The sequence below is a fragment of the Selaginella moellendorffii genome, unplaced genomic scaffold (genome assembly GCF_000143415.4).
Source record: "Selaginella moellendorffii unplaced genomic scaffold, v1.0 SELMOscaffold_75, whole genome shotgun sequence".
Lineage (NCBI taxonomy): Eukaryota > Viridiplantae > Streptophyta > Lycopodiopsida > Selaginellales > Selaginellaceae > Selaginella > Selaginella moellendorffii.
This window is the reverse complement of record NW_003314336.1, coordinates 394,837-417,953: the sequence shown is the minus strand read 5'-3', so window position 1 is coordinate 417,953 and position 23,117 is coordinate 394,837. Positions and strand designations below refer to the sequence as shown.

Sequence of the window (23,117 nt, the reverse complement as noted above, 5' to 3'; positions counted from 1 at the left end):
GATCTCAGGCGATATTTGCCACGCTGGTCTTTCGGTTTAGGTCGAGAGCAAGAGAGAGAGGATGGATCGATGAAGCCCTAGCACGATTGTCAGCGCCGCTCGGCCGCCATGACCGACGCATCAATTCGCGCGGAAGCGGAGCAGCTCAAGGAACAAGCCAATGCGGCATTTCAAGGTAGGCACTCATTCCTGGGGATTCTCTCAGCTGATTCCTTGGGATTTTCCAGCTTGTAAGTTCTCCCACGCCAGGGAGTTGTACACACGGGCGATTGAGCTCGATGGTAGCAATCCCGTGTACTGGGCAAATCGGGCCTTCACGAATGTGAAGCTGGAAGAGTATGGAACCGCCATTATGGACGCTACCAAGGCGATTGAGTTGGATCGCAAGTACGTGAAGGTATTTCTCTAGGAAACCGAGCTAGCTTTTGGTGCTTACTTTCCGAGAACTCTCTTTTTCTTCTTGCAGGGATACTATCGACGAGGTGCGGCATATTTGGCTTTGGGAAAATTCAAAGAGGGGCTCAAGGACTTACGGCAGGTACTGTAGAGATTTTCTTTTTGCACAAAGTGTCACGAGAAGCTTTTTTCGTTTGGTTTTCTTCAAGGTATGCAAAATTGTTCCAAAAGATCCAGATGCAATGAGGAAGATCCGGGAGTGTGAGAATGCAATCAAGAAACTAAGATTCGAGGAAGCGGTTGCCAGCGACGAGAGACGCTCGGTTGCTGGAACAATAGATTACAGTGCTTTCGGTATGTTATGTGCTTTTTGTTCTGGAGAGCTCCTTGCTAATGTTTGTTTTGTTTTTGTTTTGCAGTAGTAGAGGACTCTTACACAGGAGCAAGGATACAAGGCCAGCATTTAGATTTGGCGTTTGTGAAGCAGATGATGCAAGATTTCAAGGACGAGAAACGGTTGCACAAAAGGTGTGGATTACTGTTGTTGCTGGCAATGCGCTGATTATTACGTTTCAGATACGCTTATCAGATAATGCGCGAAGCTTTGGATTTACTCTCTAGTCTTCCGTCTCTTGTGGAAGTAACAATCCCAGACAAATGCCATATAACTGTGTGTGGTGACATTCACGGCCAGGTAGAACTCCGCTTTCATTCCTTATACTATCGTCGGCTGACTTTTGACACTTCCAGTATTACGACCTGCTTAACATCTTTGAGATGAACGGCTTACCTTCAAATGAGAATCCTTACCTTTTTAACGGCGATTTTGTGGATCGCGGTTCTTTCTCTGTGGAGGTGATTCTGACTTTGTTCGCTTTTAAGTGCCTATATCCTCAAGGTTTGTGTGCCTTTTGTTCTTTCCGGATTTCCGACGAGCTAGAGACTTTTTGGTTGCAGGCATTTATCTGGCGAGGGGAAATCACGAGAGTCAAAGTATGAACAAGATCTACGGTTTTGATGGTGAAGTCAAGGCCAAGTACTTCTCCGACGTTATGCCAGAGTACTTTTCCGAGATATTCTGTGCTCTTCCGCTTGCACACGTCTTGAACAGCAAAGTATTCGTTGTCCACGGCGGTTTGTTTAGCACTGACAACGTAAAACTCTCCGACATTCGAGCCATCGACCGATTCAAGCAGCCGCCTGACGAAGGTACTAGTTTATCCGCTCAGTTTTGTGTTCCACGTTCAACTCCCTCCATGCAGGCTTGATGTGCGAGATGCTCTGGAGTGACCCTCATCCTGGCCTTGGAAGACAACCAAGCAAACGCGGGGTTGGATTATCCTTCGGCTCGGATGTGACCGAGAAGTTTTTGGAGCAAAACAATCTCGGTATTGCTCGTTTTCTTCCTTTTTACCTTTCAGTTCTAACTGATGTCGTTTTAGATCTTGTTGTAAGATCACACGAGGTGAAACCAGAAGGCTACGAGCAAGAACACAAAGGAAAACTCATCACCGTCTTCTCTGCTCCAAACTACTGCGATCAGATTGGCAACAAAGGAGCGTTTGTGCGGTTCGTGGCACCACATATGAAGCCCGAGTTCACGACATTCAAAGACGTGGTATGTGAAAAGTGGTTTCCTTCGCTCTCTCTTCTTTCGTTTTGATCGATCGTTTTCTTTGGTGTAGCCTCATCCAAGCGTGAAACCAATGGCTTACGCGCCCCAAGCCTATGCGAGCAGCTTTGGATTCTAGAGGCCGAGACGAGTGGATTCAAGATGATGAAGAAGCTTTCGATGTTATGTGGTATTGAGCTAAGGATTTAAAACAGACCAGAGTTTTTTTTTCTCAGCTAGATCGCGATAACATCTCCAAAATTGCGCATGAAGAAGATTGCTCCTCCAAACAGTCCCAGCGCTCTAGCCAGCCTCTGCGGTATATACATCAATCAATAAATGGATGGATTCACGGCAATGCAAGAGTGATTTTACCATGTTGAAGGCGCTGCGCTCGTCATCGTAGAGCTCAAACTCAATCCGGCGCTTGACGCCGCGGACGAAGCCCGAGGCGCTCTCGTAGGCAGCCGCGATCGCGCCCTTGCTCTCCTTGCCGCCATCGTCTTCGTGGATTCGCACCATTTCCTCTCCGCCCAAAAACCCTAGCGGAAACTAGATTTTAGGGTTCTACCCAACACTAGGGTTTTAGCGAGGCCGGAGCCGGAGGCATGGCGCGGGACTGCCTGGTTCATGTCACGACTGGCGTCGCTGTTGGAGGCGCAGTGGGCGGAGCTCTAGGTATTTCTTCCTAGCGGCATTCACGCAATCAATTGGTTCTTCCTTTGATCGATTGTTCTATATCGTTTCCAGGTGCTGTGTATGGAACATACGAGGCGTTTCGGTTCAAGGTAAGCACAAATTGGGATTGGATGCTTGCTCAAAACAAGATTTTGGATGCCTGCTCGAAACTTTTCTTTCGATCGATCGATCTATTGACGATTGTCTTTCCCTCTTTCCCAGGTTCCAGGGATGTTTAAAGTACGCTATGTTGGACAGACTACGCTAGGAAGCGCCGCGGTGTTTGGACTGTTTCTGGGTGTAGGAAGCTTGATTCACTGTGGAAGATAGATTCCAAAAAGGTGAACCATCTCAATTCTGCTCCATGGTTGTAGCCTCACTTTGGATCGATCCAGGAAAGATGGATGGATTCTCCACATCTCTTGTTCTGTATTTATTCGTAGTGGGGCTTGTTTCTTTCGTTCTTTTTTCTTCGCGGTCCGTGAGCTCCATCCATAGAGCGAGCGAGGCCGACACATTTTGGTAAATCTTTCACACATTGGGAATAAGATTATCAAACGCCTTGGTAAACAAAGTTGGAGTTTTGTTCTAGGAGACAAACGAAGAACATATGAACTTTAGAGCTTCATTTCATCCGCGGTGGAGAATTGCATACGCTTGCTGTATGACAAATCGAATGGCGAGAGAAGAAAATAGCTGGAAGAATAGTCCTGCTGCGGCTGCTGCTCGTCGTCCGGCATCACCACCCGGTTGAAAGCTGCAACGACGTTCCCAGAAAACATGGAGAACTCGGGTGAGCTCTCCACTGCCGAGAGGTGGTGATCTTGCTTGCTGGGGAGCGTGAAGGCCGGCACCGAGAACAGGCTCTGGGTTTCCTCGCCACCAAAGTTGGACTGGCGTGTCATCTCTCCCAGGTGATCCCCCCAGATGTCGTAGACGAGATCGACTGTCGGTGACGAGCAGGAGGCCTGATCGATTACGTCATCGCTCGAGAACCTGCTGCTCGTGTTGCAACTGCTGCTGCTGGAATCGTTGAGCTCGCTCGCACTCGTAGTATCGCTGCTGCTGTTCTTGGGAATCTTGCTCCCTGGAGCTCGGACAGACGGACTTATCTGCGACTGGAGCCGTGAACTGTTTAGAAAGCTAGCGGACTGCACCAGCGTTTTCTTCTTGTTGGCTGGAACTCCATCGTCGTGTGTTGATGTTCCTGCTTTTGGGTTTCCACCACCATCACCACCACCATCAGTAACTGACTTTCGAGCGACCGTCACCCATTCTCCATTCCCCGAAGCTTTGGAAGCGTGATGGTGGCGCTGCTTCTCCTTGCTTGGCTTGAGCTCGCTGGCCACCACTTTCTTGCGTATCTCGTCCTTCGGAACCCAGTGTGCTGCTGAAGTGTTGGATGAGGAAGATGACAGTGACGGCGCCGACGTCATTCTTCGGCCAACTTCGATATCCAGCCTCGAAAGTTTTGAGTCGGCGGCGGAGTGGTGGTGGTGATCGTCGGAGGAGAAGAGGGCGGGCCTCTGCGAGCTCAGTGGAGAAGCTGGTGAGGAACTCGGTGAAGAAGCTCCGCTTCTAGAAGCCTCGTGTTTCACCAGCGACACCGGGCCCTTCTTCCTCTTGCGTTTGCCACCTCGTTCCAGCTGCGTCTTCCTCGGAGACGAGGTTGGAGACATCGCTATGCTGTGCTGCTGCTTCGTAGCTTGGAGAAAATCAGAAGACGTGGAGCCAGCGCCAAGCTCGCCTTTAGAAATCCCGTCGTCGCTCGTCTGGTGTCGACCATCTTCGGCCACCTCTTCAGTTACCTTGACACGTATCTTCGACAAGTTTGATGGGCCTGTCGTCTCTTCAGCGATGATGCTGCTCGGTGAGAAGTCCCTGAACAGCGGCAGGCTGCCTGCCATTGCGGAACCACTGTCGCAGTCGGAGCTACTGAGTTTCTTGCTGCCAACTTTGGCTGGGAGAACCAGTACCGTGCAAAGCAGGCCGACGAATCCGACGTAGACAAAGAGCTTTCGGTACTTGAAGTAGGCAGGGATGTTGGCACAGAGACGAAGCATGTGATCAGGCAGGACCACCATCACAGGGACGTTGACAGTCCCGATCGAAGTAACGAGCTGGAGATTGTTGTGTCGTACTTGCGGCGAGACGAAGTCGTTTGACCTGTACGAGAGCTCGATCAGAGTGGTTTCTCCAGCCGCCAGGAGGAATCCACCGCAAGAACCAAGCTCAAATCCTTGCGAGCTGCATCCACCACTCATAAGTGACACCGAGTGCACTCTGAGAGGAATGTCACCTGTGTTCCTGGCTACGAAGCTTCCGTTCACAGGCTGCTTGCAAGATTCCGAGTTGATCTTCTCGGATAGGCTCGATAGATTCTCGTCAATCCCTGATGTCACAGTTGAGACAATTCGCAATGTCGTGCCAACCAGCCGAAGAGTCTCGACCGGTACGTTGTCCTCCAAGAACTTCAATTCGGCTGAGCTTCCGGTACCGCGTACCGGTATCCAGTCGATTGCTGTGAGGTTGTTCTTCACAGCTAGAAGACCTGTCCAAGTGCATCTCTGAGTCGGACGGAACAAGAGAGGCCCCAGATCAGCTTCCTGATAAGCTCTGAGAACCGTATCAGAAAGTCCACCTTCCTGTAAAACGAACGGACTTCTGTCGTCCCGAGCTTTGCAATCGCCGGACAACCCGATGGAACATTGACAACCAGAGGCTTCCCACTCGTGGCTCGGCAACAGCTTCACGGAAACGGGTCCATCACTGGGATTTTTGAAATGTAGCCAGACTGCCTCGGACCCTCCAACTTGGACGGTAGGAAGAATCAGTCCAGACTGCACGAAAAGGGATTGCGCAACCAGCTGTTGATGGTCATTCACCTCAACACCACCGGAGGGAAAAGTACCACTCTCAATATCGTTTTGCCCAAGTGTTCTACGTTCCAGCTTCTGCAAAATCAGCAAAAAGTGAGACGAAAAAACTAAAAGGTAAAACAGTAATTTTCAAGACAACTTTACCTCTAACTGCGACAACTTTATATCAACTCCAGCTTCAGCGAAAAGGACTCGCTCATCAACTTCGCCGTCGTCTCCCATGCTCGCTGATCCATGCAAGACCACAGCATGAAATGGAACTCGGATGATCTTACTTTGAGGGCTGCTGCCGTTGGTGTGAATGATCAGCGTCTCCAAGCCTGGAGAGTCCGCATCATCGGTCACCAAAGACAAGGTTTCCTCGATGCCCTGGTACCACGCGACCGCTACCTGTGCTTGCGTTCCGGGATGAACAACAAGGCCTTTCCTGTACCGAACTGCTATCAGATTTTTTCTACTCGGACTATCCACAGCATCACCCCGACTTACGAGCCTGATCACTAAACTGTCGGGCCCTGTGTTGAGTAACGTTACAGCCTGCTTCTTCACCTCTCTCCTGCTGCTAAGAAAACCAAAATTGATCACCTCTGGGACCGGCTCCAAAACCTGTCCTTGACTTCCAACTCTCACGTTAAATGGAATCAAAAGCTTTTCCTCGTCCACTTCTTTCGCTGCCAATGTAGAAAAGAGGGACAGTCCGAGGTAGATGAATCCGCTCCAGGTCCCTGTTGATTCGGCAGCTTTGAAGTGAACCTCGAGAACGTCCGACACGGAACCGGGACTTATCTCCCACGGAGCCACCGGTTTCAAGGTGAGATAGCTTCCCTGCTCTCGGTGATGACCCACGCAGCTGCACGAGGAACTGTCCGAGGAACAACACCGAGTGACACCAACATCGTTGTTATGAGGATTCGTCAGGATCAACGACCTGTTGCTCGAATCCGCAGGCCAGCCGCGGGCTTCCTTGACTCTGATAACTCGGCCACCTTGATCACCAGCCTTGTTGTGAAGTGAGATGGAGAACCGAAGAGTTTGTCCGCGGGTCACGGTCCTTCTTCCCAAGGGAGCAAGGCCAAAGGGAGAAGCGATACCATTCCCTTGTACTTGGACGAAGAAACCACCGAGGCTGGTCTGTAGCAAAACCACCGCTTGAGCCTGTCCTAGCGACCTGGGCCAGAAGACGATGTCTAGCGAAACCTCTTGCCCGGGCCGGAGATCCAATGGGGTTGGAGCGAAAGCGGCGGCATAGAACTGGATGCTGGAGCTGAAAGGAGTAAAGATCTTGAGCAGCGTGCTGTTGCAACGATTGGATACGGTGACCGTCAATGCCGACGGCGAGAAGAGCGGCCTATCCCCCCACTCCAAGAACGGAGGAAAAATCCCAACTTTGGGAGAGGACGATGTCGATGCTGGTCCCGGAGCAGCAGCAGCAGTGGCATCAAGATCATCCTGATAGCGATGGCGATGATCCCTGAGGGCTGCTGCCGATGACTGCAGCGGCGCAGGGAAGCCAACAAAACCCGGTTGGGAAACGACGATCTCGCAGGGTACCCTTGTCTGCTCGTCCGCCAGTGGCACAGCAGGCTTACCAGTGCCCGATTCGTGCTTGCTGCTGTCCACGACTAGATTCCTCCCAGTCTCTTGCGCTTGATCGCCCCCCACCGAGCCAGAAATGCACAACAAGACAAGTATCGCGAACCAAGAAGCCAGGAGCGGCAGAAATTGCGACGACGCTGGCAGCGACCTGTCAAAGCGAAAGCGCTCAATCAATCTATTGCCCCATAAGCATAGCATCATCCAAGAAGAGAGAGGGGCCGAGAATCGAAATATTTTACCTGGGGATGGAGGAATGGCGACCCGACGGCACCGACGCGAGCATCCATGATTGCAAGGGACTCGAAATCGATGCCCCGGAGGAAGACGATGCCAGGGAGAGGAGAAATATCAGTGCCAGCAGCACCATCACACACACACCAGCGAGAGCAGCAGCGGCAGCGAGGAGCGAGAGAGAGAGATTTACGCCAAGAGCATCAGGCGCGCCGCGATGGCCAAAACCTCATTCTTCCCAAAAACCCTTCCTCTGCCGCTGCCGCTGCTTGTCTTGGTCGCAAGAACGCCCCGGAAGAAAGCTATCTATCTATCTATCCTCCCCAGAAAAAAAGACCTAAGAGCTAATAGGAAGAAGAGGAAGAACGCTCTATAGCTAAAGCCTCTTTCTCTTTCTGTCCGTGGCCATCAAAAGAAAAAAAAAAGAAGGAATAATGTTGGTATCTGGAATTGAACCACGCACTACCTCGCAAGAAAAAGTATAGTAGCAAATTTTCTATGGTATCGAGGAAATCACCCACCCTTTCTCACTAAGATTTAATCGAATAAGAATATGGTGGGTCGCGGATCTTCACTGTTTGCTGGAAGAACAAGAACTATAGTTTTAGCACATAACACCTCTTTTCTTTTGGAATCTTGTCATCTTCCACGTACGTCCGCCACCAATCGCTCGCCGGGAAGGTTTTCCAAGTGTCCCACTCTTGGATTCGTTTTGTTTTTCCATTCTGCTGGATCGATCGATCGACCCCACTCCTTGTTGGATTCGTTTGTCGCTCCTGGTTATATAAGACCCCCGACCGCGATCGATAAATCGATCGATCTTCTACGAGCTTCTACGAGCTCACTGGCGATGGCGATGGCGCCTGTCCTTGCTCCTGCTGTGACGACGCTGGCGATGGCGATGGCGATGGCGATGGCGGAGACGAGGGAGTGATGAACGCCATGAGTTTCTTCTTCCAGGCCGCGTCTTCCTGCTTGTTGACCCACGAGAGGAAGGCGCTTTCGAGCAGGCAGAGCGAGTTGAGATAGAGGAGCTGGTGCTCTACCGGGACGAAGCGAAAGTTGACGGCCTGGAGCAGAGGCCACACCATTCCACCCGAGAGGAGGGCCGGGACTATGTCTCGCTTGACGTCGGCAAACACCTGAGAGCTCGGCTTTCCAGCCGTGAATCCCATCAATGAGAAGAAGAGTCCCAAGTGCACAGGCTCCAGTAAAGCGTCCGGGACGAGCTTTGCCACAATGAATCGCGGAGAATTTGGCGTCAGCAAAAGCTTCCTCTTCACGAATCTGTCCAGCCCCTGGTACCTGGCAGCAGCGCAATTCGTCAAAAGAGCTCCTCCACAATCGGCACAAAGGGGAAAAGAGGGAAAAGGGAAATTTGCGATCGATCGGCTGCCTACCAGTAATGACCGGCCGGCCCGACGAATCCCAATCCGAAAATGCAGCACGCCGCTGTTCTTTTCAGATCGATCGGCCTCTCCTCGTCGTCGTCTTGCATCGACGCATTAATCTTCTGCGCGATCACGTCGCCGCTTCCCCACAGGATCCCTGACACGATTGCTTGCGTGCGTACCGGGCGCGCCGCGAGCTGGCTGCGATACCACGACCACGCTCGACCTGCCGCCATCGCCGTCACTCGTCCATTGTACGCCAAAACCCTAGACTGGCCGATGGTGGTATATCCGCGAGAATCTTTGAAAGAATCCTTCCTCGTGCTTCAAAATCTGGGATGGGATGACCCGGCATTGGCAGAAATCTGGAAATTTCTTGATCCACTGGAAGTGTGGAGCAGCGGAGCAATGGATCAAGCAGCGAACCGCGAGAAATATTTCACTGAGCCCTTGTTAGGGTTCTTCATTACCGCATTATGGCTTGCGCGCTCAATGGATCGCAGCTCCAGCTCCAGGCGCTCTCGAATGACAGGCATTCCAGAATCCGTGGTCTCGATCTATGCCGATCCATGCCGCGCATCGAAATCTCCAGACTCCGGGTGAGTGAGATTTCGATTTCCCTTTTGCTTCGATCCGACTGGTTCGCTGTCCTTCCAGCAAAACAAGTCACTCAAGATCCAAGCGGGGGTGACTGTGAGCACCACCAAGTAAGCTCTCGTATCGATTCGCGTCTAGCTGTGGCGCTCTAAGCAAAAATGCCAGGGATACTGCTGCTCTTGGATCAGACATCGATTGGGAGAACATTGGGTTTGGAATTCGTTCTACGGACTTCATGTACGTAATGAAGACCGATCGAAACGGGGAATGGAGGTCGGGAGAACTTCTTCCATTTGGTAACTTGGAGCTCAGTCCTGCCGCTGGAGTGCTCAACTATGGACAAGTAAACAAACTTTTTTCTTTGTTTCTCTTGTACAATCCCTGTTTGATCCTTTGTTGTTCTTGCCAGGGCTTGTTTGAAGGCATGAAAGCTTACCGGACACAAGATGGCTCCGCGGTTTTGTTTCGACCAAAAGAAAATGCACTTCGTATGATCTCCGGAGCAAAACGAATGTGCATGCCGGCACCATCGGTAGGGGATTTCACTGCCGCTGTGAAGAGCACAGTGAAAGCAAACGTTCGTTGGGTATGTGGCCTCGCTCTAGCGGCTTTTAGCTGTTGTTTTTTTTTTTGTTTTCACAGGTTCTGTGACAGGTACCTCCTCATGGCAAAGGTTCTCTATACATCCGACCTTTGCTCATTGGATCCGGAGCTATTCTAGGCCTTGCACCAGCTCCGGAGTATAGCTTCATCATCTATGTGTCACCCGTGGGAAATTATTTCAAGGTTACACTGCTTTGAGTGCGCTGCTCTTATATTGACTACTGCGTGTTTGTTTTTTCTTCCTCGCAGAGTGGCTTAGCTCCTATCTCACTCAAAGTGGAAACGTTTTACCACCGCGCAGCACCTGGAGGAACTGGTGGCGTCAAGACGATTGGAAACTACGCTCCTGTAAGTTAGTGTTTTCGTGACTGGCGCACTGGGACCGATCCGCCACTTCTGCGTTTTTGTCGCTCTAACCTGACTTTTGTGTCGTGAAGGTTTTAAAGACACAACTCGATGCCAAGGACCAAGGCTTCTCGGATGTTTTGTATCTAGATGCTGCCGAGAACAAGTATGTCGAGGAGGTTTCGTCTTGCAACATTTTTACCGTGAAGGTAAGGTTGATTCACATCTTTGCTTCGGTAAGAAATATACTCTCGTATGCACAGGGTAACACGATCTCCACTCCTGAAACGCTGGGCACGATACTCCCTGGGATTACCAGGAAGAGCGTAATAGAACTTGCTCGAGACATGGGCTATAAGGTAGAAAACTTCTCTCAGCTTTTATATGTATAACTCGAGAGACTGTCACTCGATCTCAGGTGAAGGAGACGGCCGTGACAGTGGAGGAATTGCTTGACGCAGACGAGGTGTTTTGCACGGGGACGGCCGTGGTTGTCAATCCGGTTGGATCGATCACATACGGTGATAGAAGGTGCGAGTGAGTTTTTCTAATCTAGAGCAGTGACTAAAATTCGAGGTTTTGCAATTCAGGGTAACTTACAGTGATGGCGGCGTGGGAAAAGTGTCAAGAGCGCTAAGCACGTCCCTGACCGACATCCAGATGGGTAGAAGCGAAGATAAGTTTGGCTGGGTAGAACAACTGTGAAAGAAACATGGATAAATTTAAAGGTCCGCTATTTCCTTTAATGCACTCTAGGGTTTAGGGTTCTTGGGCAGGCTTTGGATGGTTAGGGCTCAGGCGGCTATGTGGATGATCAGGCTCCAAAGGCTTGCATCTGCGAGGGAGTTCCGGGCGCGATCGAGGCTCTGCGCGGCTAGATCGCATTCTTCTACCACATTTTCGACAGAAGAGGCAATCGGCGCCAAGGCCGCCAGTGGCAGCAGCGCGGCGCCCGAGGAAATCGCCCAGGAAGTCGCCAAAGCGACAGCAAGCTCAGCCAAGCAGGATGGATCTTTTTCCGAGGTGGAAGAGATGGTCGCGGAGGTGGGTTCTAAAGCGTCCTGGAGAGGGATCAAAGCGCTCTTTGGTCTCACAGCTACAGCTGCTATTGCCGGGGTTTCTTACGTGACCTATGGTAAGAGAGAAGAAATGTATGTCTTTTGCTTTCTCACTTCGTTCCTTTCTAGCTTACTCGTACGAGGATATTGAAAGGGTAGTGAAGCCTTTGCGTCAACAAAAACCTTTGATTACTCAAGACAAGCCAATTCTTGAGGTAAGAAGAGATTTATTTCCTCTCTATCAATCTGTGATAGTAACTCCTGTGTCTAACTTGGCAGAGAATACAAGATCTTGTTTACTGCACGTCTTGCGAGGGTATTCTTTCAATTTTGTAAGAATAGGTGTGCTGATCACGTAGTATATCGTTTTCTTAGTTGCCTTGGCAGCAACCGACGCGTATTTGGATTTGAGGAGGTCCGTGGAAGAGCAAGTTAAGGCAAGTTATCTGTTACCACGGCTCGGTTCTGGCGATTTAACTTGGTTTTCGTCTTTTGCAGGGTTTTGCGGCTCCGTCGTCTGATAAGTTGCTACCCGATTTGATTCCTCAGGAGCAGCATGTCTACACAATTGTCCTTGATCTAAATGAGACGCTGGTGTTTTCGGAGTGGAAGGTAGTGGCTTTTGAGCAACCCGTCCTCGTTTTAAATGTGATGTTACAGAGAGAGAGGGGCTGGGGTACTTTCAAACGCCCTGGAGTTGAAGCTTTTCTCGAAAAGCTAGCACACTACTATGAGATAGTTGTGTATTCTGATCAGCTAAGCTTTGTAAGTTGTTCACCCGGTGGCTTTGCTTTGCTCACGGCTCTTTGTTTTCTCAGTACGTGGATCCCATTTTGGAGAGGCTTGATCAGAAGGGTTGCATCCGCTATCGGCTAGCACGGGATGCCACGAACTATCTCGATGGGAAGCACTTTCGAGTGAGTATAACTTTGGTATGGTAGTGGACTTAAAAGTTGGTGTTTTTCCTGCCAGGACTTGTCCAAACTAAACAGGGATCCGAAGAAAATCATGTACATCAGCGGCCATGCTTTGGACACTTGTCTCCAACCCGAGAACGCAGTTCCTATCAAGCCCTGGAAACTGGAAAGCGACGATACCGCTCTTCTCGACCTCCTTCCCTTTCTCGAATGTAAGCCTCATTCATTCCTTTCTCATATCTTTCGCATTCTAAGCACGGATCGTATCGTATAGTTGTGGCGAGACAACGCCCCCCTGATGTGCGTACTGTTCTCGAGTCATACAAGGGACGTGACATTGCGACCGAGTTCCGCGAGAGAGCAAAGCAAAACCAGAGGTTTGAGAGCTGGATTTCCATTTAGTAAATCTTGACAATCTCTCGTTCGTTCCAGGCGAGTACAGGAAAGGAAGCAAGGCCAGGGGAAGTTCTGGCGTGGGTTGTGAGAAGAGCAAAGGAGACTAGCCTACTAATAGAACGAACTTAAGCATCAAATCAAGATCAAGAGCGAGCGCAAAAAATTTTCTTTCAGTTTTTACTTTTAGCCTGTACAGTTTTGCGCAACGGGAAAAAGATTTTTACATTTGCCATTAGTGTTATGGTTGATTCCAAACAAACGGGATAAGTTTTGAATATTCTTGTTGGATACACCGACAACGAGTCGCAACGAGTCCGCAGCTTTTTGGCGAGTGTGATGAGCTGGTTTGTGGTTACTCTATAAGTTTGGCACTTGGAAGAAATCCAGGAGGGAAGGAAGAGGGCTTTCTTTATTATAGCAAGGTAAAGTACCCGCTCGCGGGAGGAGGAAGCTCTCTCCCTCTCTCTCTCTCCTCCAAGATCGATGGACACCACGGCGTTCATCACATCGCTGGTCACCTCGCTGCTAATCTTCCTCTTTCTGTCGCTCCTCTACGTCTTGCTCGCGCGGCGGCCCAAGAATTACCCAGTCTACTACCCCGCCGTGCTCATCCGCGAGGAGGAAGGCAAGGGAAATCCCGAGGTTGCGCGCCTGCGCACGCCCTTCCAATGGCTGAGCGAGGCCTGGCGAGTCACCGAGTCGGAGATTGTGAGCTTCGCGGGCCTGGACGCCGCCATCTACATTCACCTCCTGGATGCCGGTAAGAGCGTTTGCGCAAGAATTTCCCTCCCGAGGCAAATCCATCGATCCATGGCTGTGCAGCGCTCAAGATCCTGAGCATAGCGGCGCTGTTTTGCCTTCCCGTACTCGTCACGGTGGCAGCACTGAGTGACGACTACGCGAGAAAAGCGAGGCCAAGCACCGGCGGCTCCACCACCGCCACGAACTCCACCGATGCTACATTCTCTGGCCTGAACAAGCTGGCCATGGGAAACATACCGGTGAGTGGAAATCAATCGTCTCGATCGTCTTGGCCACCACTCACCCTGATGCATTGGCGGCGCAGGAGCGGAACGCCAAGATCTGGCTCTTCGCCATCGGCGCCTACTGGCTCTCGGCGGCGGTCTACATCGTGCTGTGGACAAAGTACCGCCGAATCTCCAAGCTCCGCAAGTCCGTGCTCTCCTCGGGCGCCAGGCCCGAGCAATTCGCGGCGCTGGTGCGCGACATTCCCCGCTCCCACCGCGACACCGCCCAGATCGACGCCTTCTTCCGCCGCATCCACCCCGACTCCTACGAGCGATGCATCCCGGTGGGCGATCTCGGCGGCGCGTCCAAGACGTGGAAGGCGATGGAATCCACCAAGGCGAAGCTGGATCGCGCGCAGGCCGGGGTGACGAGCAGCAATCGCCCGCATCACAAGACTGGGACGCTCGGATTGCTCGGTCCCAGCGTCGACTCCGTGGATTTCTACAAGGAGAAGCTCCGGGAGGCGAGCGAACGGCACAAGAGCAGTAAAACCGCGGCGGCGGCGGCGCCGCCGGGGAGAGCGGCGATCCTGGTTTTCAACAATCCGGCGGCGGCGGCGGCTTGCGGGCAGTGCGTCTACTCGGCCTCCTCGGCCGGGCGATGGGTGACGAGCCCGGCGCCGGAGCCACGCCAGATGATCTGGGGGAATGTGAATATCCCCTGGTACCAGCGTTACATCCGGCAAGCGATCGTCTACACGCTGGTGGCGCTCACCATCCTCTTCTTCATGATACCCATTGGTTTCGTGTCCGCCTTCTCGACGCTGGACAAGCTCGAGAAGCTAGTGCCGTTTGTGAAGAACATCGAGAAGATCAAGGTGTTGAGCACCGTGCTCCAGGCCTACTTGCCGCAGCTGGCGCTCATCGTGTTCTTGGCGCTCTTGCCGACGCTGCTGCTCTTCCTGTCGCGGATGGAGGGGATTGTGTCGCAGAGCCATGTCGAGCGCGCCGCCGCCGGGAAGTACTTCTACTTCAACGTCTTCAACGTGTTCTTGGGCATCACCATCACCAGCTCGCTGTTTGACACGGTCAAGAAGATCCAGAAGGAGCCCAACTCGACCGTGTCACTGCTGGGCGCGGCCATTCCACCCGCGGCATCCTTCTTCATCACCTTCATCGCCCTCAGGTAAGTGTCAGTAGCGCAAGAGTTCTTTCTGGAAACTTAGCTAGTTTTCTTCATTTTTGCACAGGTTCTTCGTTGGCTATGGCTTGCAGCTCTCGAGGCTGGTGCCGCTGATCATGTTTCGCATCAAGAAGAAGTACCTCTGCAAGACGAAAGAGGATATCAGAGCTGCATGGGCACCCAAAGATTTTAGCTATGCCACCAGAGTTCCCGGAGACATGCTCATACTCACCATCGCACTCTGCTATGCTGTGATCGCACCCATGGTTCTTCCTTTTGCGCTTGTCTACTTTGCCTTCGCGTGGATCATCGCTCGGCACGAGGTTGGAGCTCTCTTCCCTTTGCTGTTTCTTCCAACTTTTGTGCTAAGATCTCTTTCTCCAGGCGTTGAAGGTGGTGGTGCCGGCTTATGAGAGCTACGGTCGAATGTGGCCTCACATCCACACTAGAATTATTGCAGCTCTTCTCGTCTCGCAGCTTGCAATGCTCGGCTACTTCTCCATCAAGAAGTTTGTGTTCAGTCCCATCTTGGTGCCGCTGCCCATCGCCACACTGCTCTTCGCTCTCATCACCAACAAGATCTACTATCCCACCTTCAAGAATCCACCGCTGGAGGTGACCGGTCTCACCAAGGAGCACATCCCCACCGTCTCGAGCATCGTCACTGCCTACACGCCGAGTTATCTCGACGAAGAGCACGAGCGGGACAAATTTGAAGACGCTCGATCTGCGGTGACGTCGGCGGGGATCGCAGCGCCGCCTGTTTGATCGATGATCGATGGATTCCTGCCTGTGCCTACTTACTTGTTTTGTGTAAATTTGTGTTATTGTGTATGATAAGCTCCGCCTTTCAGCCAGTGTGCTCGGGCTTGACTCTTGCATCTCCGTTGGACAGTCCGGGGATTGGCTGCGCAGCACTTCTTCGAGATTCCTGCGCACGCGCGCGTGTAAGTAGAACTAAAAGAATTGTTTTTTTCTTTTTGCTAAGTTTGAGACTGACTGACCAGAGCCGATGCTGTACGTAACATTCGGTATGTTTCAGTCTCCTCGGGGAAGGCCTCCTCCACCTCCTCCAGGATGTGCTTTCGAAGTGCCTGCAAAGAGATTTGAGACAAGAGAGCAAAGAGAGGTCCCAGGAAGAACTCGCCTTGAAGGCGTCGACTTTGCCTTTGGTTGCCTGGTTTCGCTGAATGCAATGGTTAAGAAGATCCTTGGTGAATTCGTCGGGATTCTTGCCTTCGTCAATGAATCTGGCAAAACAGGTTGCTCAATCGGATCCCTGGGATGGATCGATTACCTTATCACCTCCACGGGGATCTCAAGGTTGCACTGGTTGGAGGAGGATTGCATCAAGTTGAGATCCTTGACAAGCTCATTCCTGGTTCCATGTAAAACATTAAATCAAACGTGTGAGAGAGACTCCAGCTCCAGCGCTGAGGAGAGGGAGAAGGATTGATTTTGAGGGAGATTCCAGCTCTAGCTCTAACGCTGAGAAGGAGAGGGAGAAGGATTGATTTTGAGAGAGATTCCAGCTTTAACGCTCACAAGAAGGGGGAAAGATTGTTTTTGAGCTCCAGGGAGGAATTCTTGCTTACAGGCGCTCCAGGACGAGCAGCTGCGATGGAAGCGTGAAAGAGGAGACGGAGCAGTGGAGCTGATGAAGTGTGGCGAGCGCGCTGTGCAAGCTCTCCTCCATCCCCGCCAGCGCCATTTTGCTGTTACTCTCCATCGCCTAGGGTTAGGGCTTTGAGCGGGCTTTGAGCCGGCTTTGAGCGCGCTTGGGCTATGGGGTCGTCGTCGCGCGTGTGCGTCAAGAATCTGCCCACCTATGTCACCGATGACAAGCTCAGGGAGCATTTCGGCGCCAAGGGACAGGTGACCGATGCCAAGGTGATGCGAACCAGGTGAGAGAGAGCTTGCTTTTCATCCATGGATGGAGACGAGATTGCGACATTGATTCCTTGCTCCACTCGCGCAGAGATGGCAAGTCTCGGAGGTTTGGATTCGTGGGATTCTACAGCCAGGAGGAAGCCGAATCGGCAGTCGCCTATTTCAACAGGTCATTCCTCGACACCTCCCGCCTGGTTTGCGAGGTAGACCATCATAGAATTTTTGTTCTCGCAATCTCGCAGTCTCGGAGCGTCTAGATTTTTCTTTCTCGCAACCTCGGCGCTACTCACATTCTCGTGATCTTGTCAGGTGGCACGCTCCGTTGGAGACGCAGCCGTGCGGCCATGGAGCCGTCACTCCAAAGGAAGCTCTGCGTACGAGAAGACGCATGCTCCAGAGGAGAAGGCCCAGCTCAAGCCGAAGAAAACCGTCTCGGTGGACCGCGATCAAGAGCAAGATCCTGGGCTTGACGAGTTTCTCAGCGTGATGCAACCGCGTACAAAGACGAAGGTCTGGGCGAACGACGACGCTAAACTTACAACTCAACAGCCAAGCAGCAAGGCGAGCGACGATGCGGGACCAGTCTCCGACTTGTACTACCTCAAGAGCAAGGTCCGGCAGCAGTGGAGTGACGATAGTGACGACGAGAAGGAAACGGAAGGAGGAGCCAAGCCGCAACAGCAAGCTGATACTGGCGATCGTCCCGGGAATGAAGAAGCTGCTCAGGATGTAGCGGAGACAGATACTGGGAGGCTTTTCGTGCGGAACCTTGCATACACCACGAGGTAAGTTCTTCAAAGGACGTAAACTGGGAGCCTCATTCTCGTGTTTTTCTTTTCACAAGTGAAGAGGAACTGGCTTCCTTGTTCGGCCAGTACGGGGAAGTTGTCCAAGTTCATTTGATTTGTGACAAGGAGACGAACCGCTCGAAGGGCTACGGGTATGTTGGCTTCACGCTACCGGAAGAAGCAACGAGGTATTTTCTCAGGTGCTGAATTCTTTGAAGGGCTAACTTCTCGTCTTTATCCAGGGCGATGACGGAGCTCGACAATTCTATCTTTCAAGGAAGACTTTTGCATGTTCTACCTGCGAAGCAGCAAACTTCACAAGTCAAACAGAAACTGTGAGTTCTTGCGTTTCATGTCTATGCTTGACTTCTCATCTCCGGGATTCTAGAGATCGCCCCATGAACCTGAAACAAGAGAGGGAGGTGGAGCGCAAGAAAAAGGAGTCGAGCGGTAATACGCAAGCATGGAATCCTCTGTACATGCGGCCAGATACGGTGTGTAGAGTTGACTTGCCACTTCTTACAATTTGCTCTGACGCAGGTGGCAGAAAACGTGGCCAGGCAATATGGGATCTCCAGACGTGAATTTCTGGATCCAGAAGCCGAGGACGTTGCAGTACGTCTTGCTCTGGGAGAAACGCACGTCCTTTCGGAGACGAAGCGGTCATTAGCTCAGCAAGGCGTAAATGTGGAACTGTTGGAGAAGATCAGCGCTAGTAAAACCTCTGGAGTAACTAGAAGCTCTCGCGTCATCCTCGTCAAGAATCTTCCCTTCAGCACAACGGAAGTGGACCTCTTCGGCGTGTTTTGCCCGTATGGAAGTCTTGGACGGCTCGTGCTTCCACCGACGAAAACCGTTGCTATCGTATGTGAGTTTTCTTCGTCTTGGTGCCTCCCTCCTGATCGGTTTATCTGTTCGCTTGATACAAGGTGGAGTTTCTGGAGTCCTCTGAGGCACGCAAAGCCTTCGAATCTCTAGCATACCGGAAATTCAAGTAAAGTTGTAACGGCTGGCTGAAGAAACGGTCTAATCTCGGATATATATATACTCTTGCAGGCACGTCCCATTGTATCTGGAATGGGCACCACAAGATCTTCTTTCCGAAAAGAAAGATGGTGGCGTTGTACCCGCAAAGCTTGAGGGAACTTCGATGAAGGACCAGCTTGTAGCAAATGACGAAGGGGCCGCTTCAACGAGGGTACGCTACTAAACTCTTTTGTATGAAGCTCATCGAAATTCGGCCTTGGCAGTCAAGCACTGTATTTGTGAAGAATTTGAACTTCAAGACCACTGACGCGAGCCTAAGGAAGCACTTCGAAGGCCGAGTAAAAGCCGGTTCCTTGCGGACAGCAACGGTGCGTGTTTGCTTTTCCTTTCTAGACTGTTGCTAAAATGGTTTGTGGAACTTGCAGGTGAAAAGAAAGCCATCCAAAACTGGAGCATCCTTGTCAATGGGTTTTGGCTTCGTGGAGTTCGACTCGGCTGACACGGCCGAGCGCGTCTGCAAGGAAATGCAGGTGAGAGAGAGGTTTTGCTGTCACACCGGGGATAATCGATCGTCCAAGCGCAGGGGTCTGTTCTTGACGGTCATGCTCTCGTTTTGCAACCAAGTCGCGCTGGCGACGACGAGAAACCAAGCAAAGTCGATGCAAAAGGAAGCTCTTCCAAGCTCATCGTGCGGAACGTGGCATTCGAGGCAACCCGGAAAGACTTGAAGCAGCTCTTCTCTCCTTTCGGACAGGTACGAGGTTTAGCGAGTTTGGAAAAACGTTTCGAGCCTTTCGCTCCAGGTGAAGAAGGTGAAGCTGCCCAAGAAGTTCGATGGCAACCATCGCGGCTTTGCGTTTGTGGAGTTTGTGACAAAGCAGGAGGCCCAGAACGCGTTTGAGGCGCTTGGGAGCAGCCATTTGTATGGGCGGCATTTGGTTCTCGAGTGGGCGCGCGAAGGAGAGACGCTCGACGAGTTGAGGATCAAGGCAGCATCGCAAGTGGCGCCCTCCAAGCCCAACAAGAGAAGAAAGCTATCCTAAAGAGTCGTGACCTAGGTAGAGTAGAATACAGCAAGAGAGAGAGATGGCTTCGTCGTCTTCGTCATCGCCGCCAGGGACAGCGGCGACGGCGGTGGTGGTGGCGGCGGGAGGAGCGGCGGATCCAGCAGTGGAACACCATCAGCCAGCACCATCACGGCGCCGCCTGGTCAAAGCTTCCTCGTACAGTAATTCTCTCTCTCCCTCTACCGCTTTCTCATGGTCTTCCTTTCTCAGGCTGAATAGCGCCAAGCGCGAGCGCGAGGCGGCGTCCGCTACACCCCCTCTCCCTCTCAAGAGAAGCAACAGCAAAGGTAATCTCAGCGCCATTGCGCTAGAGTTTCTCTCGGATCAAACCACTGTCAACTTTGGATTGTTTCGCAGGAAATGAAGAGCAGCAGCACACACCAAAGCATGGAAGGTAATGAATTTCTTCGCCTCCTTTTGCGACTCACACTTTGGCTCCTGTATTGGCAGGCCGCCTCTCAATCCTGCAGCGCCTCAAGACGCGCGGCCTCTTGGACGCCAAGCACAGGCACGTAAAACTTGCTCGGTGGAAGATGGAAGTATTTATTGTGTGTGGTGATTCAGGGGATGCGACCCGCTGCTCCGACTCTCGTAAAGCACGGGGACGAGCTGAGGATCCAGCAAGCGAAGAGAGCGGCTTTGGTTCGTGCACAGTCGGTTGGAGCCACTGGAAGTTTCAAAAGCTTCGACTCGCCGTTTGGTAACTATCTCCTTCCAGTCCTTCCTAATCAAGCATTGGCAGCCAAAACTGTGTCCCGAGGTAGTAGTAGCATCGCAAGCTAGGTGAGCTATGTATGATCAAAGACGATTCATTCCTTCTTGGTTCTCTTGCTCGTGCGCTTCACTTTGGGAGAGTTAGTTGTAGTTTTGGATGTCAGCCTGGACAGAGGCTTGCTGGAATCTACTACAGAGCAAAGTCAATAAAAAAACACGATGAGAAATGGTCTGATCACCCCACCTGTGATGTCCGATCCTTCCTTGCCGCGTGTGTTCTTCCGAACAGCTGTGCCGCGAGAGGTTTTGGTAGTCACCACACCGTCTTCCACATTTTCCTCAGGGGTGTTGCAAGAGCCTTTGTAAGGTGCCATGTAGCAGAACCTGGAAAGCCAGTGAGAAATCGCCGGATGTGGAAAGAAAAGAAAACAACAAACCAATGGTCTGGCAACTCTCCATGCCATTCCGGATCCATCACCCTCCACTTGAGGCATTTGGAGCACTGCACCCAGCTTTTGTCGGGGGCAAGCCCCTCCTTCTCCTCCTTCAACAAAAGGATAGAAACTTAGTGATACTCCTCGTAGAAACTAGCAGTGCTTACCGTGGTTAACTTCTCCACGCGAGTTTCCCAGTACTTGTCAGCTTCCTCCCCGAGCCATTTCTCCAGAGCAGCATACATCTCACAGTCCTCAAAGCCCTGCTTGCTATTCAACACGCCTACTCTGCCTCTGTCAAACTCCTGCATGGCCGACATTATCGTTTCAACTCTATATGCAAAGTTGTACCATCAGTTTGGTCGTTTCCACGACACCAATCACTCCTCGTCCCCATTCAGCACTGTGCACCATATTTCCAACCCTTTTGTAGGACTGTTCGAAGAGATGCACGACGACGGTGAGAGAGCCAACAAGTAGAACATACCTCGACAAGTCTGCCGTGCCAGTAGAGGAAAATGCCACAGTTTCCGCGCTTCCGCTCTAGCTCCATTACGCCCAGAGTCAACTGGACTGGTTTCCCCATGAGAGTAGCTCTGGTCACCCAGGTGCTGTTTAGCGTCTTGGCGAGACATTTTGTTGTCACCTGCAGAACAAAACAGGCAAGTCCATCAAAGAACCACTCAAACTGGATCCTCAGACCTTCTTCCCTTGGATCGAAACAATCATGCGTGGCTCCAAAAACATGACTTCCACATATGCTCGAAGCGAATAGTCGAGCGGGACCTGTCATAGACACTGGTTTTGGAAGACGGCGTACGAGAGATGGAATATATCCTACCTCGGGGCTTGTTTGTCCAGGTCGACTCCGCACACGCCTAGACCTTATCATGATGTCATCACTTTCGTTCCAGTCCAAGGAGAAAGACGAGCCCCATTTCTCGAGATCGAAAACGTAAATGATAGTCCCCGTTCCGCCTTCGAGCCTTTGAAACTCAGCACCAATTCCATACTCGTCAAAAGGTCCGTATGTGCATATCACGTCTCGATGCTTTTGTGAGTCTTCCAGCGTCTGCAAACCGGTGTCGATATCCATTCTGCCCGCCCGTCTGGTATACGTGACAATCGGCACCTCGAGGACCTGCATTGTTGCCAAACTTTTAGTACCTTAGAGACACGAGAACACGAGCAAGGCGGTACATCTTTGCCTTCGTTATAGCCAGTTGAGAGCAGTGCCATTGACCTCGTCTCCTTGCTTTGCGTGAGGACAAGGGCACCTCTACCGAGACGCATCACCCCTGTCTGATTTACAAACAAAGAAACCAGTAAACAAGAGATTGAGAAAAGGAAAAGAAATAAGAACCTTGAAGCCAACTCCAAACCTCCCGATTTGCTCTGGATCGTCTTGTTCCGGTTTCTTGTGGCCAAAAGACACCATCTTCACAATGTCTTTGTGAGTCATCCCAAGGCCATCGTCCAGGAAACAAAGCATCGGCACTTCTGATACCTCGGGGCTTTTCAACGTTCCCTTCTGAATCGAAATCTCAAGACTGGACGTGAGAAAGAGAGTGGCTATCAGTTCCATGCACGAGAAAAGTTAACGATAGCTCACCGCTTGGCTCCCGCATCGCAGGCGTTGTCAATGAGCTCGGCGACTGCACCAAAGAGCCAACTCGAATGCGTCTGGCTGAGCGTGGTGAGGTACTCCGGGTGCATTTGCGCGATCGGTCTCTTGACTGGCCCGGGCCTGGCGCGGTAGGCAACGTCCACAAGCTTCATTATCTTCTTGGTGGCCTCGTTCTCCTCCCCCGGTGGCTTCAACAGCAGCTGGACGTCTCCGACATTGATGACCGCAACCTGGTCGAGTGCGTGTATAGTGCGTGTGACAGAGACAGAGAAAGACATCTCTTACCCGGGAGTGATCGACGAGAAAGGTGAGCAGCTTATCCCACTCCCGGTAGTCACTCTCGCCACGGGCCATGATCTGGAACAGCGGAAGAGGCTTCCAATCGAACGCGCGAGCTGCATTGAAAGAAACGATGTCGAGGCGCTTGGGCCTGATCGAGCGAGGGAAAAAGGCGGGAAGACGAATGAGAAGCGAGCAAAACCAAAGCTTACGCACAGCTCCAATGGCGCATTCGAGGAGCACACCGCGCAGATGTGCTTGGCGTCGACGTTGAAAAGCCTGCCGTTCCATGCCTTGGAGGTGCGCGGCGGGAGGACCATGGCGCTCGGCGCTCATTCAAACCCGGCCAACCAACCCTAAATAAACCCTAGCTCGGAGCAACAAGGTTGGAATTCGAAGGGGATGGCGGGAAATCAGCCTAGACGCCGCGCAGGTACCGCGCAGCGTGTCGCCCTGCTGGCTGCACGCCCCCAGCAGCGCC

The 23,117-nt window shown here is 51.9% G+C and overlaps 11 protein-coding genes across 13 annotated transcripts; 6 read left to right on the top strand and 5 right to left on the bottom strand.

The window, feature by feature from the left end:
• The first annotated feature begins 14 nt into the window (after positions 1-14).
• LOC9662554 (serine/threonine-protein phosphatase 5) lies at positions 15-2,366 on the top strand. Its single transcript, XM_002986663.2, has 11 exons — positions 15-175; positions 228-397; positions 467-538; positions 606-750; positions 816-924; positions 973-1,090; positions 1,147-1,294; positions 1,354-1,605; positions 1,659-1,784; positions 1,839-2,014; positions 2,082-2,366. The coding sequence occupies exons 1-11, from the start codon at positions 109-111 to the stop codon at positions 2,145-2,147; spliced, it is 1,449 nt and encodes a 482-aa protein (XP_002986709.1). The 5' UTR covers positions 15-108; the 3' UTR covers positions 2,148-2,366.
• LOC112341071 (mitochondrial import receptor subunit TOM5 homolog) lies at positions 2,165-2,567 on the bottom strand. Its single transcript, XM_024660526.1, has 2 exons — positions 2,384-2,567; positions 2,165-2,322 (listed from the first exon to the last, which is right to left on the bottom strand). Exons 1-2 carry the CDS (start codon positions 2,528-2,530, stop codon positions 2,245-2,247), a joined length of 225 nt encoding a protein of 74 aa, XP_024516294.1. The 5' UTR covers positions 2,531-2,567; the 3' UTR covers positions 2,165-2,244.
• LOC9660408 (reactive oxygen species modulator 1) lies at positions 2,553-3,256 on the top strand. 3 transcript variants are annotated; one of them, XM_024660528.1, is made up of 4 exons: positions 2,553-2,686; positions 2,759-2,796; positions 2,909-3,027; positions 3,087-3,256. In XM_024660528.1, exons 1-3 carry the CDS (start codon positions 2,617-2,619, stop codon positions 3,014-3,016), a joined length of 216 nt encoding a protein of 71 aa, XP_024516296.1. In that variant the 5' UTR covers positions 2,553-2,616; the 3' UTR covers positions 3,017-3,027; positions 3,087-3,256. The 3 variants fall into 3 exon arrangements, with proteins under 3 accessions (XP_024516296.1, XP_002986708.1, XP_024516295.1); XM_024660527.1 differs by having other exon boundaries at positions 2,555-2,686; positions 3,082-3,256; XM_002986662.2 differs by having other exon boundaries at positions 2,554-2,686; positions 2,909-3,104.
• Positions 3,257-3,290: 34 nt separating this feature from the next.
• On the bottom strand, positions 3,291-7,726 carry LOC9660407. Its single transcript, XM_002986606.2, has 3 exons — positions 7,401-7,726; positions 5,710-7,309; positions 3,291-5,640 (listed from the first exon to the last, which is right to left on the bottom strand). The coding sequence occupies exons 1-3, from the start codon at positions 7,526-7,528 to the stop codon at positions 3,304-3,306; spliced, it is 4,065 nt and encodes a 1,354-aa protein (XP_002986652.1). The 5' UTR covers positions 7,529-7,726; the 3' UTR covers positions 3,291-3,303.
• Positions 7,727-7,896: 170 nt separating this feature from the next.
• Positions 7,897-9,126, bottom strand: LOC9662553 (protein sym-1). The gene is made up of 2 exons (XM_002986605.2): positions 8,793-9,126; positions 7,897-8,697 (listed from the first exon to the last, which is right to left on the bottom strand). The coding sequence occupies exons 1-2, from the start codon at positions 9,017-9,019 to the stop codon at positions 8,226-8,228; spliced, it is 699 nt and encodes a 232-aa protein (XP_002986651.1). The 5' UTR covers positions 9,020-9,126; the 3' UTR covers positions 7,897-8,225.
• A 37-nt stretch (positions 9,127-9,163) lies between these two features.
• On the top strand, positions 9,164-11,074 carry LOC9662552 (branched-chain-amino-acid aminotransferase 5, chloroplastic). The gene is made up of 10 exons (XM_024660520.1): positions 9,164-9,382; positions 9,441-9,490; positions 9,546-9,723; positions 9,790-9,966; positions 10,035-10,166; positions 10,233-10,331; positions 10,421-10,537; positions 10,592-10,687; positions 10,747-10,859; positions 10,919-11,074. The coding sequence occupies exons 1-10, from the start codon at positions 9,260-9,262 to the stop codon at positions 11,031-11,033; spliced, it is 1,200 nt and encodes a 399-aa protein (XP_024516288.1). The 5' UTR covers positions 9,164-9,259; the 3' UTR covers positions 11,034-11,074.
• Positions 11,073-12,934, top strand: LOC9662551 (mitochondrial import inner membrane translocase subunit TIM50). Its single transcript, XM_002986660.2, has 10 exons — positions 11,073-11,463; positions 11,516-11,601; positions 11,666-11,702; positions 11,762-11,823; positions 11,885-11,998; positions 12,047-12,151; positions 12,205-12,303; positions 12,359-12,515; positions 12,578-12,680; positions 12,736-12,934. Exons 1-10 carry the CDS (start codon positions 11,112-11,114, stop codon positions 12,785-12,787), a joined length of 1,167 nt encoding a protein of 388 aa, XP_002986706.2. The 5' UTR covers positions 11,073-11,111; the 3' UTR covers positions 12,788-12,934.
• A 155-nt stretch (positions 12,935-13,089) lies between these two features.
• LOC9660406 (CSC1-like protein ERD4) lies at positions 13,090-15,707 on the top strand. The gene is made up of 5 exons (XM_002986659.2): positions 13,090-13,459; positions 13,522-13,700; positions 13,766-14,853; positions 14,918-15,173; positions 15,235-15,707. Exons 1-5 carry the CDS (start codon positions 13,183-13,185, stop codon positions 15,616-15,618), a joined length of 2,184 nt encoding a protein of 727 aa, XP_002986705.2. The 5' UTR covers positions 13,090-13,182; the 3' UTR covers positions 15,619-15,707.
• LOC9662550 (mediator of RNA polymerase II transcription subunit 10b) lies at positions 14,499-16,619 on the bottom strand. Its single transcript, XM_024660519.1, has 6 exons — positions 16,446-16,619; positions 16,148-16,228; positions 15,998-16,100; positions 15,855-15,944; positions 15,083-15,781; positions 14,499-14,992 (listed from the first exon to the last, which is right to left on the bottom strand). Exons 1-5 carry the CDS (start codon positions 16,577-16,579, stop codon positions 15,701-15,703), a joined length of 489 nt encoding a protein of 162 aa, XP_024516287.1. The 5' UTR covers positions 16,580-16,619; the 3' UTR covers positions 14,499-14,992; positions 15,083-15,700.
• Positions 16,567-20,408, top strand: LOC9660405 (multiple RNA-binding domain-containing protein 1). The gene is made up of 17 exons (XM_002986658.2): positions 16,567-16,754; positions 16,829-16,943; positions 17,050-17,525; positions 17,585-17,716; positions 17,771-17,863; positions 17,917-18,022; positions 18,069-18,392; positions 18,458-18,522; positions 18,585-18,726; positions 18,779-18,883; positions 18,941-19,045; positions 19,099-19,269; positions 19,319-19,743; positions 19,793-19,869; positions 19,940-19,976; positions 20,033-20,090; positions 20,147-20,408. Exons 1-13 carry the CDS (start codon positions 16,636-16,638, stop codon positions 19,556-19,558), a joined length of 2,193 nt encoding a protein of 730 aa, XP_002986704.1. The 5' UTR covers positions 16,567-16,635; the 3' UTR covers positions 19,559-19,743; positions 19,793-19,869; positions 19,940-19,976; positions 20,033-20,090; positions 20,147-20,408.
• On the bottom strand, positions 20,241-22,956 carry LOC9660404 (MORC family CW-type zinc finger protein 3). Its single transcript, XM_002986603.2, has 13 exons — positions 22,853-22,956; positions 22,643-22,787; positions 22,343-22,587; positions 22,094-22,280; positions 21,931-22,032; positions 21,572-21,871; positions 21,433-21,516; positions 21,218-21,376; positions 21,082-21,165; positions 20,898-21,035; positions 20,734-20,840; positions 20,541-20,680; positions 20,241-20,483 (listed from the first exon to the last, which is right to left on the bottom strand). Exons 1-13 carry the CDS (start codon positions 22,954-22,956, stop codon positions 20,392-20,394), a joined length of 1,887 nt encoding a protein of 628 aa, XP_002986649.2. The 3' UTR covers positions 20,241-20,391.
• Positions 22,957-23,117: the final 161 nt, after the last annotated feature.

Excerpts from the sequence above, each read along its gene's own strand:
- LOC9662554 (XM_002986663.2), top strand. The coding sequence starts at position 109 with ATGACCGACGCATCAATTCGCGCGGAAGCGGAGCAGCTCAAGGAACAA. Across the intron at positions 925-972 it reads GAGAAACGGTTGCACAAAAG|ATACGCTTATCAGATAATGC; the intron begins GTGTGGATTACT and ends ATTACGTTTCAG. Across the intron at positions 1,606-1,658 it reads CAAGCAGCCGCCTGACGAAG|GCTTGATGTGCGAGATGCTC; the intron begins GTACTAGTTTAT and ends CCCTCCATGCAG.
- LOC112341071 (XM_024660526.1), bottom strand. The coding sequence starts at position 2,530 with ATGGTGCGAATCCACGAAGACGATGGCGGCAAGGAGAGCAAGGGCGCG. Across the intron at positions 2,323-2,383 it reads AGCGCAGCGCCTTCAACATG|AGGCTGGCTAGAGCGCTGGG; the intron begins GTAAAATCACTC and ends TATATACCGCAG.
- LOC9660408 (XM_024660528.1), top strand. The coding sequence starts at position 2,617 with ATGGCGCGGGACTGCCTGGTTCATGTCACGACTGGCGTCGCTGTTGGA. Across the intron at positions 2,687-2,758 it reads CGCAGTGGGCGGAGCTCTAG|GTGCTGTGTATGGAACATAC; the intron begins GTATTTCTTCCT and ends TATCGTTTCCAG. Across the intron at positions 2,797-2,908 it reads ACGAGGCGTTTCGGTTCAAG|GTTCCAGGGATGTTTAAAGT; the intron begins GTAAGCACAAAT and ends CCTCTTTCCCAG.
- LOC9660407 (XM_002986606.2), bottom strand. The coding sequence starts at position 7,528 with ATGGTGCTGCTGGCACTGATATTTCTCCTCTCCCTGGCATCGTCTTCC. Across the intron at positions 7,310-7,400 it reads CGCCATTCCTCCATCCCCAG|GTCGCTGCCAGCGTCGTCGC; the intron begins GTAAAATATTTC and ends TCGCTTTGACAG. Across the intron at positions 5,641-5,709 it reads TAAAGTTGTCGCAGTTAGAG|AAGCTGGAACGTAGAACACT; the intron begins GTAAAGTTGTCT and ends CTGATTTTGCAG.
- LOC9662553 (XM_002986605.2), bottom strand. The coding sequence starts at position 9,019 with ATGGCGGCAGGTCGAGCGTGGTCGTGGTATCGCAGCCAGCTCGCGGCG. Across the intron at positions 8,698-8,792 it reads GGGCCGGCCGGTCATTACTG|GTACCAGGGGCTGGACAGAT; the intron begins GTAGGCAGCCGA and ends CGCTGCTGCCAG.
- LOC9662552 (XM_024660520.1), top strand. The coding sequence starts at position 9,260 with ATGGCTTGCGCGCTCAATGGATCGCAGCTCCAGCTCCAGGCGCTCTCG. Across the intron at positions 10,332-10,420 it reads CGATTGGAAACTACGCTCCT|GTTTTAAAGACACAACTCGA; the intron begins GTAAGTTAGTGT and ends TGTGTCGTGAAG. Across the intron at positions 10,860-10,918 it reads ATCACATACGGTGATAGAAG|GGTAACTTACAGTGATGGCG; the intron begins GTGCGAGTGAGT and ends TTTGCAATTCAG.
- LOC9662551 (XM_002986660.2), top strand. The coding sequence starts at position 11,112 with ATGGTTAGGGCTCAGGCGGCTATGTGGATGATCAGGCTCCAAAGGCTT. Across the intron at positions 11,464-11,515 it reads GGTTTCTTACGTGACCTATG|CTTACTCGTACGAGGATATT; the intron begins GTAAGAGAGAAG and ends GTTCCTTTCTAG. Across the intron at positions 12,304-12,358 it reads TCGATGGGAAGCACTTTCGA|GACTTGTCCAAACTAAACAG; the intron begins GTGAGTATAACT and ends TTTTCCTGCCAG.
- LOC9660406 (XM_002986659.2), top strand. The coding sequence starts at position 13,183 with ATGGACACCACGGCGTTCATCACATCGCTGGTCACCTCGCTGCTAATC. Across the intron at positions 13,460-13,521 it reads CATTCACCTCCTGGATGCCG|CGCTCAAGATCCTGAGCATA; the intron begins GTAAGAGCGTTT and ends ATGGCTGTGCAG. Across the intron at positions 15,174-15,234 it reads GGATCATCGCTCGGCACGAG|GCGTTGAAGGTGGTGGTGCC; the intron begins GTTGGAGCTCTC and ends CTCTTTCTCCAG.
- LOC9662550 (XM_024660519.1), bottom strand. The coding sequence starts at position 16,579 with ATGGAGAGTAACAGCAAAATGGCGCTGGCGGGGATGGAGGAGAGCTTG. Across the intron at positions 16,101-16,147 it reads ATCCCCGTGGAGGTGATAAG|ATTCATTGACGAAGGCAAGA; the intron begins GTAATCGATCCA and ends CTGTTTTGCCAG. Across the intron at positions 15,782-15,854 it reads TACGTACAGCATCGGCTCTG|GAATCTCGAAGAAGTGCTGC; the intron begins GTCAGTCAGTCT and ends GCGCGTGCGCAG.
- LOC9660405 (XM_002986658.2), top strand. The coding sequence starts at position 16,636 with ATGGGGTCGTCGTCGCGCGTGTGCGTCAAGAATCTGCCCACCTATGTC. Across the intron at positions 16,944-17,049 it reads CCTCCCGCCTGGTTTGCGAG|GTGGCACGCTCCGTTGGAGA; the intron begins GTAGACCATCAT and ends TGATCTTGTCAG. Across the intron at positions 19,046-19,098 it reads GCGTCTGCAAGGAAATGCAG|GGGTCTGTTCTTGACGGTCA; the intron begins GTGAGAGAGAGG and ends GTCCAAGCGCAG.
- LOC9660404 (XM_002986603.2), bottom strand. The coding sequence starts at position 22,956 with ATGGTCCTCCCGCCGCGCACCTCCAAGGCATGGAACGGCAGGCTTTTC. Across the intron at positions 22,281-22,342 it reads TGCGATGCGGGAGCCAAGCG|TCTTGAGATTTCGATTCAGA; the intron begins GTGAGCTATCGT and ends TCTCACGTCCAG. Across the intron at positions 21,166-21,217 it reads GGCACGGCAGACTTGTCGAG|TCCTACAAAAGGGTTGGAAA; the intron begins GTATGTTCTACT and ends CTCTTCGAACAG.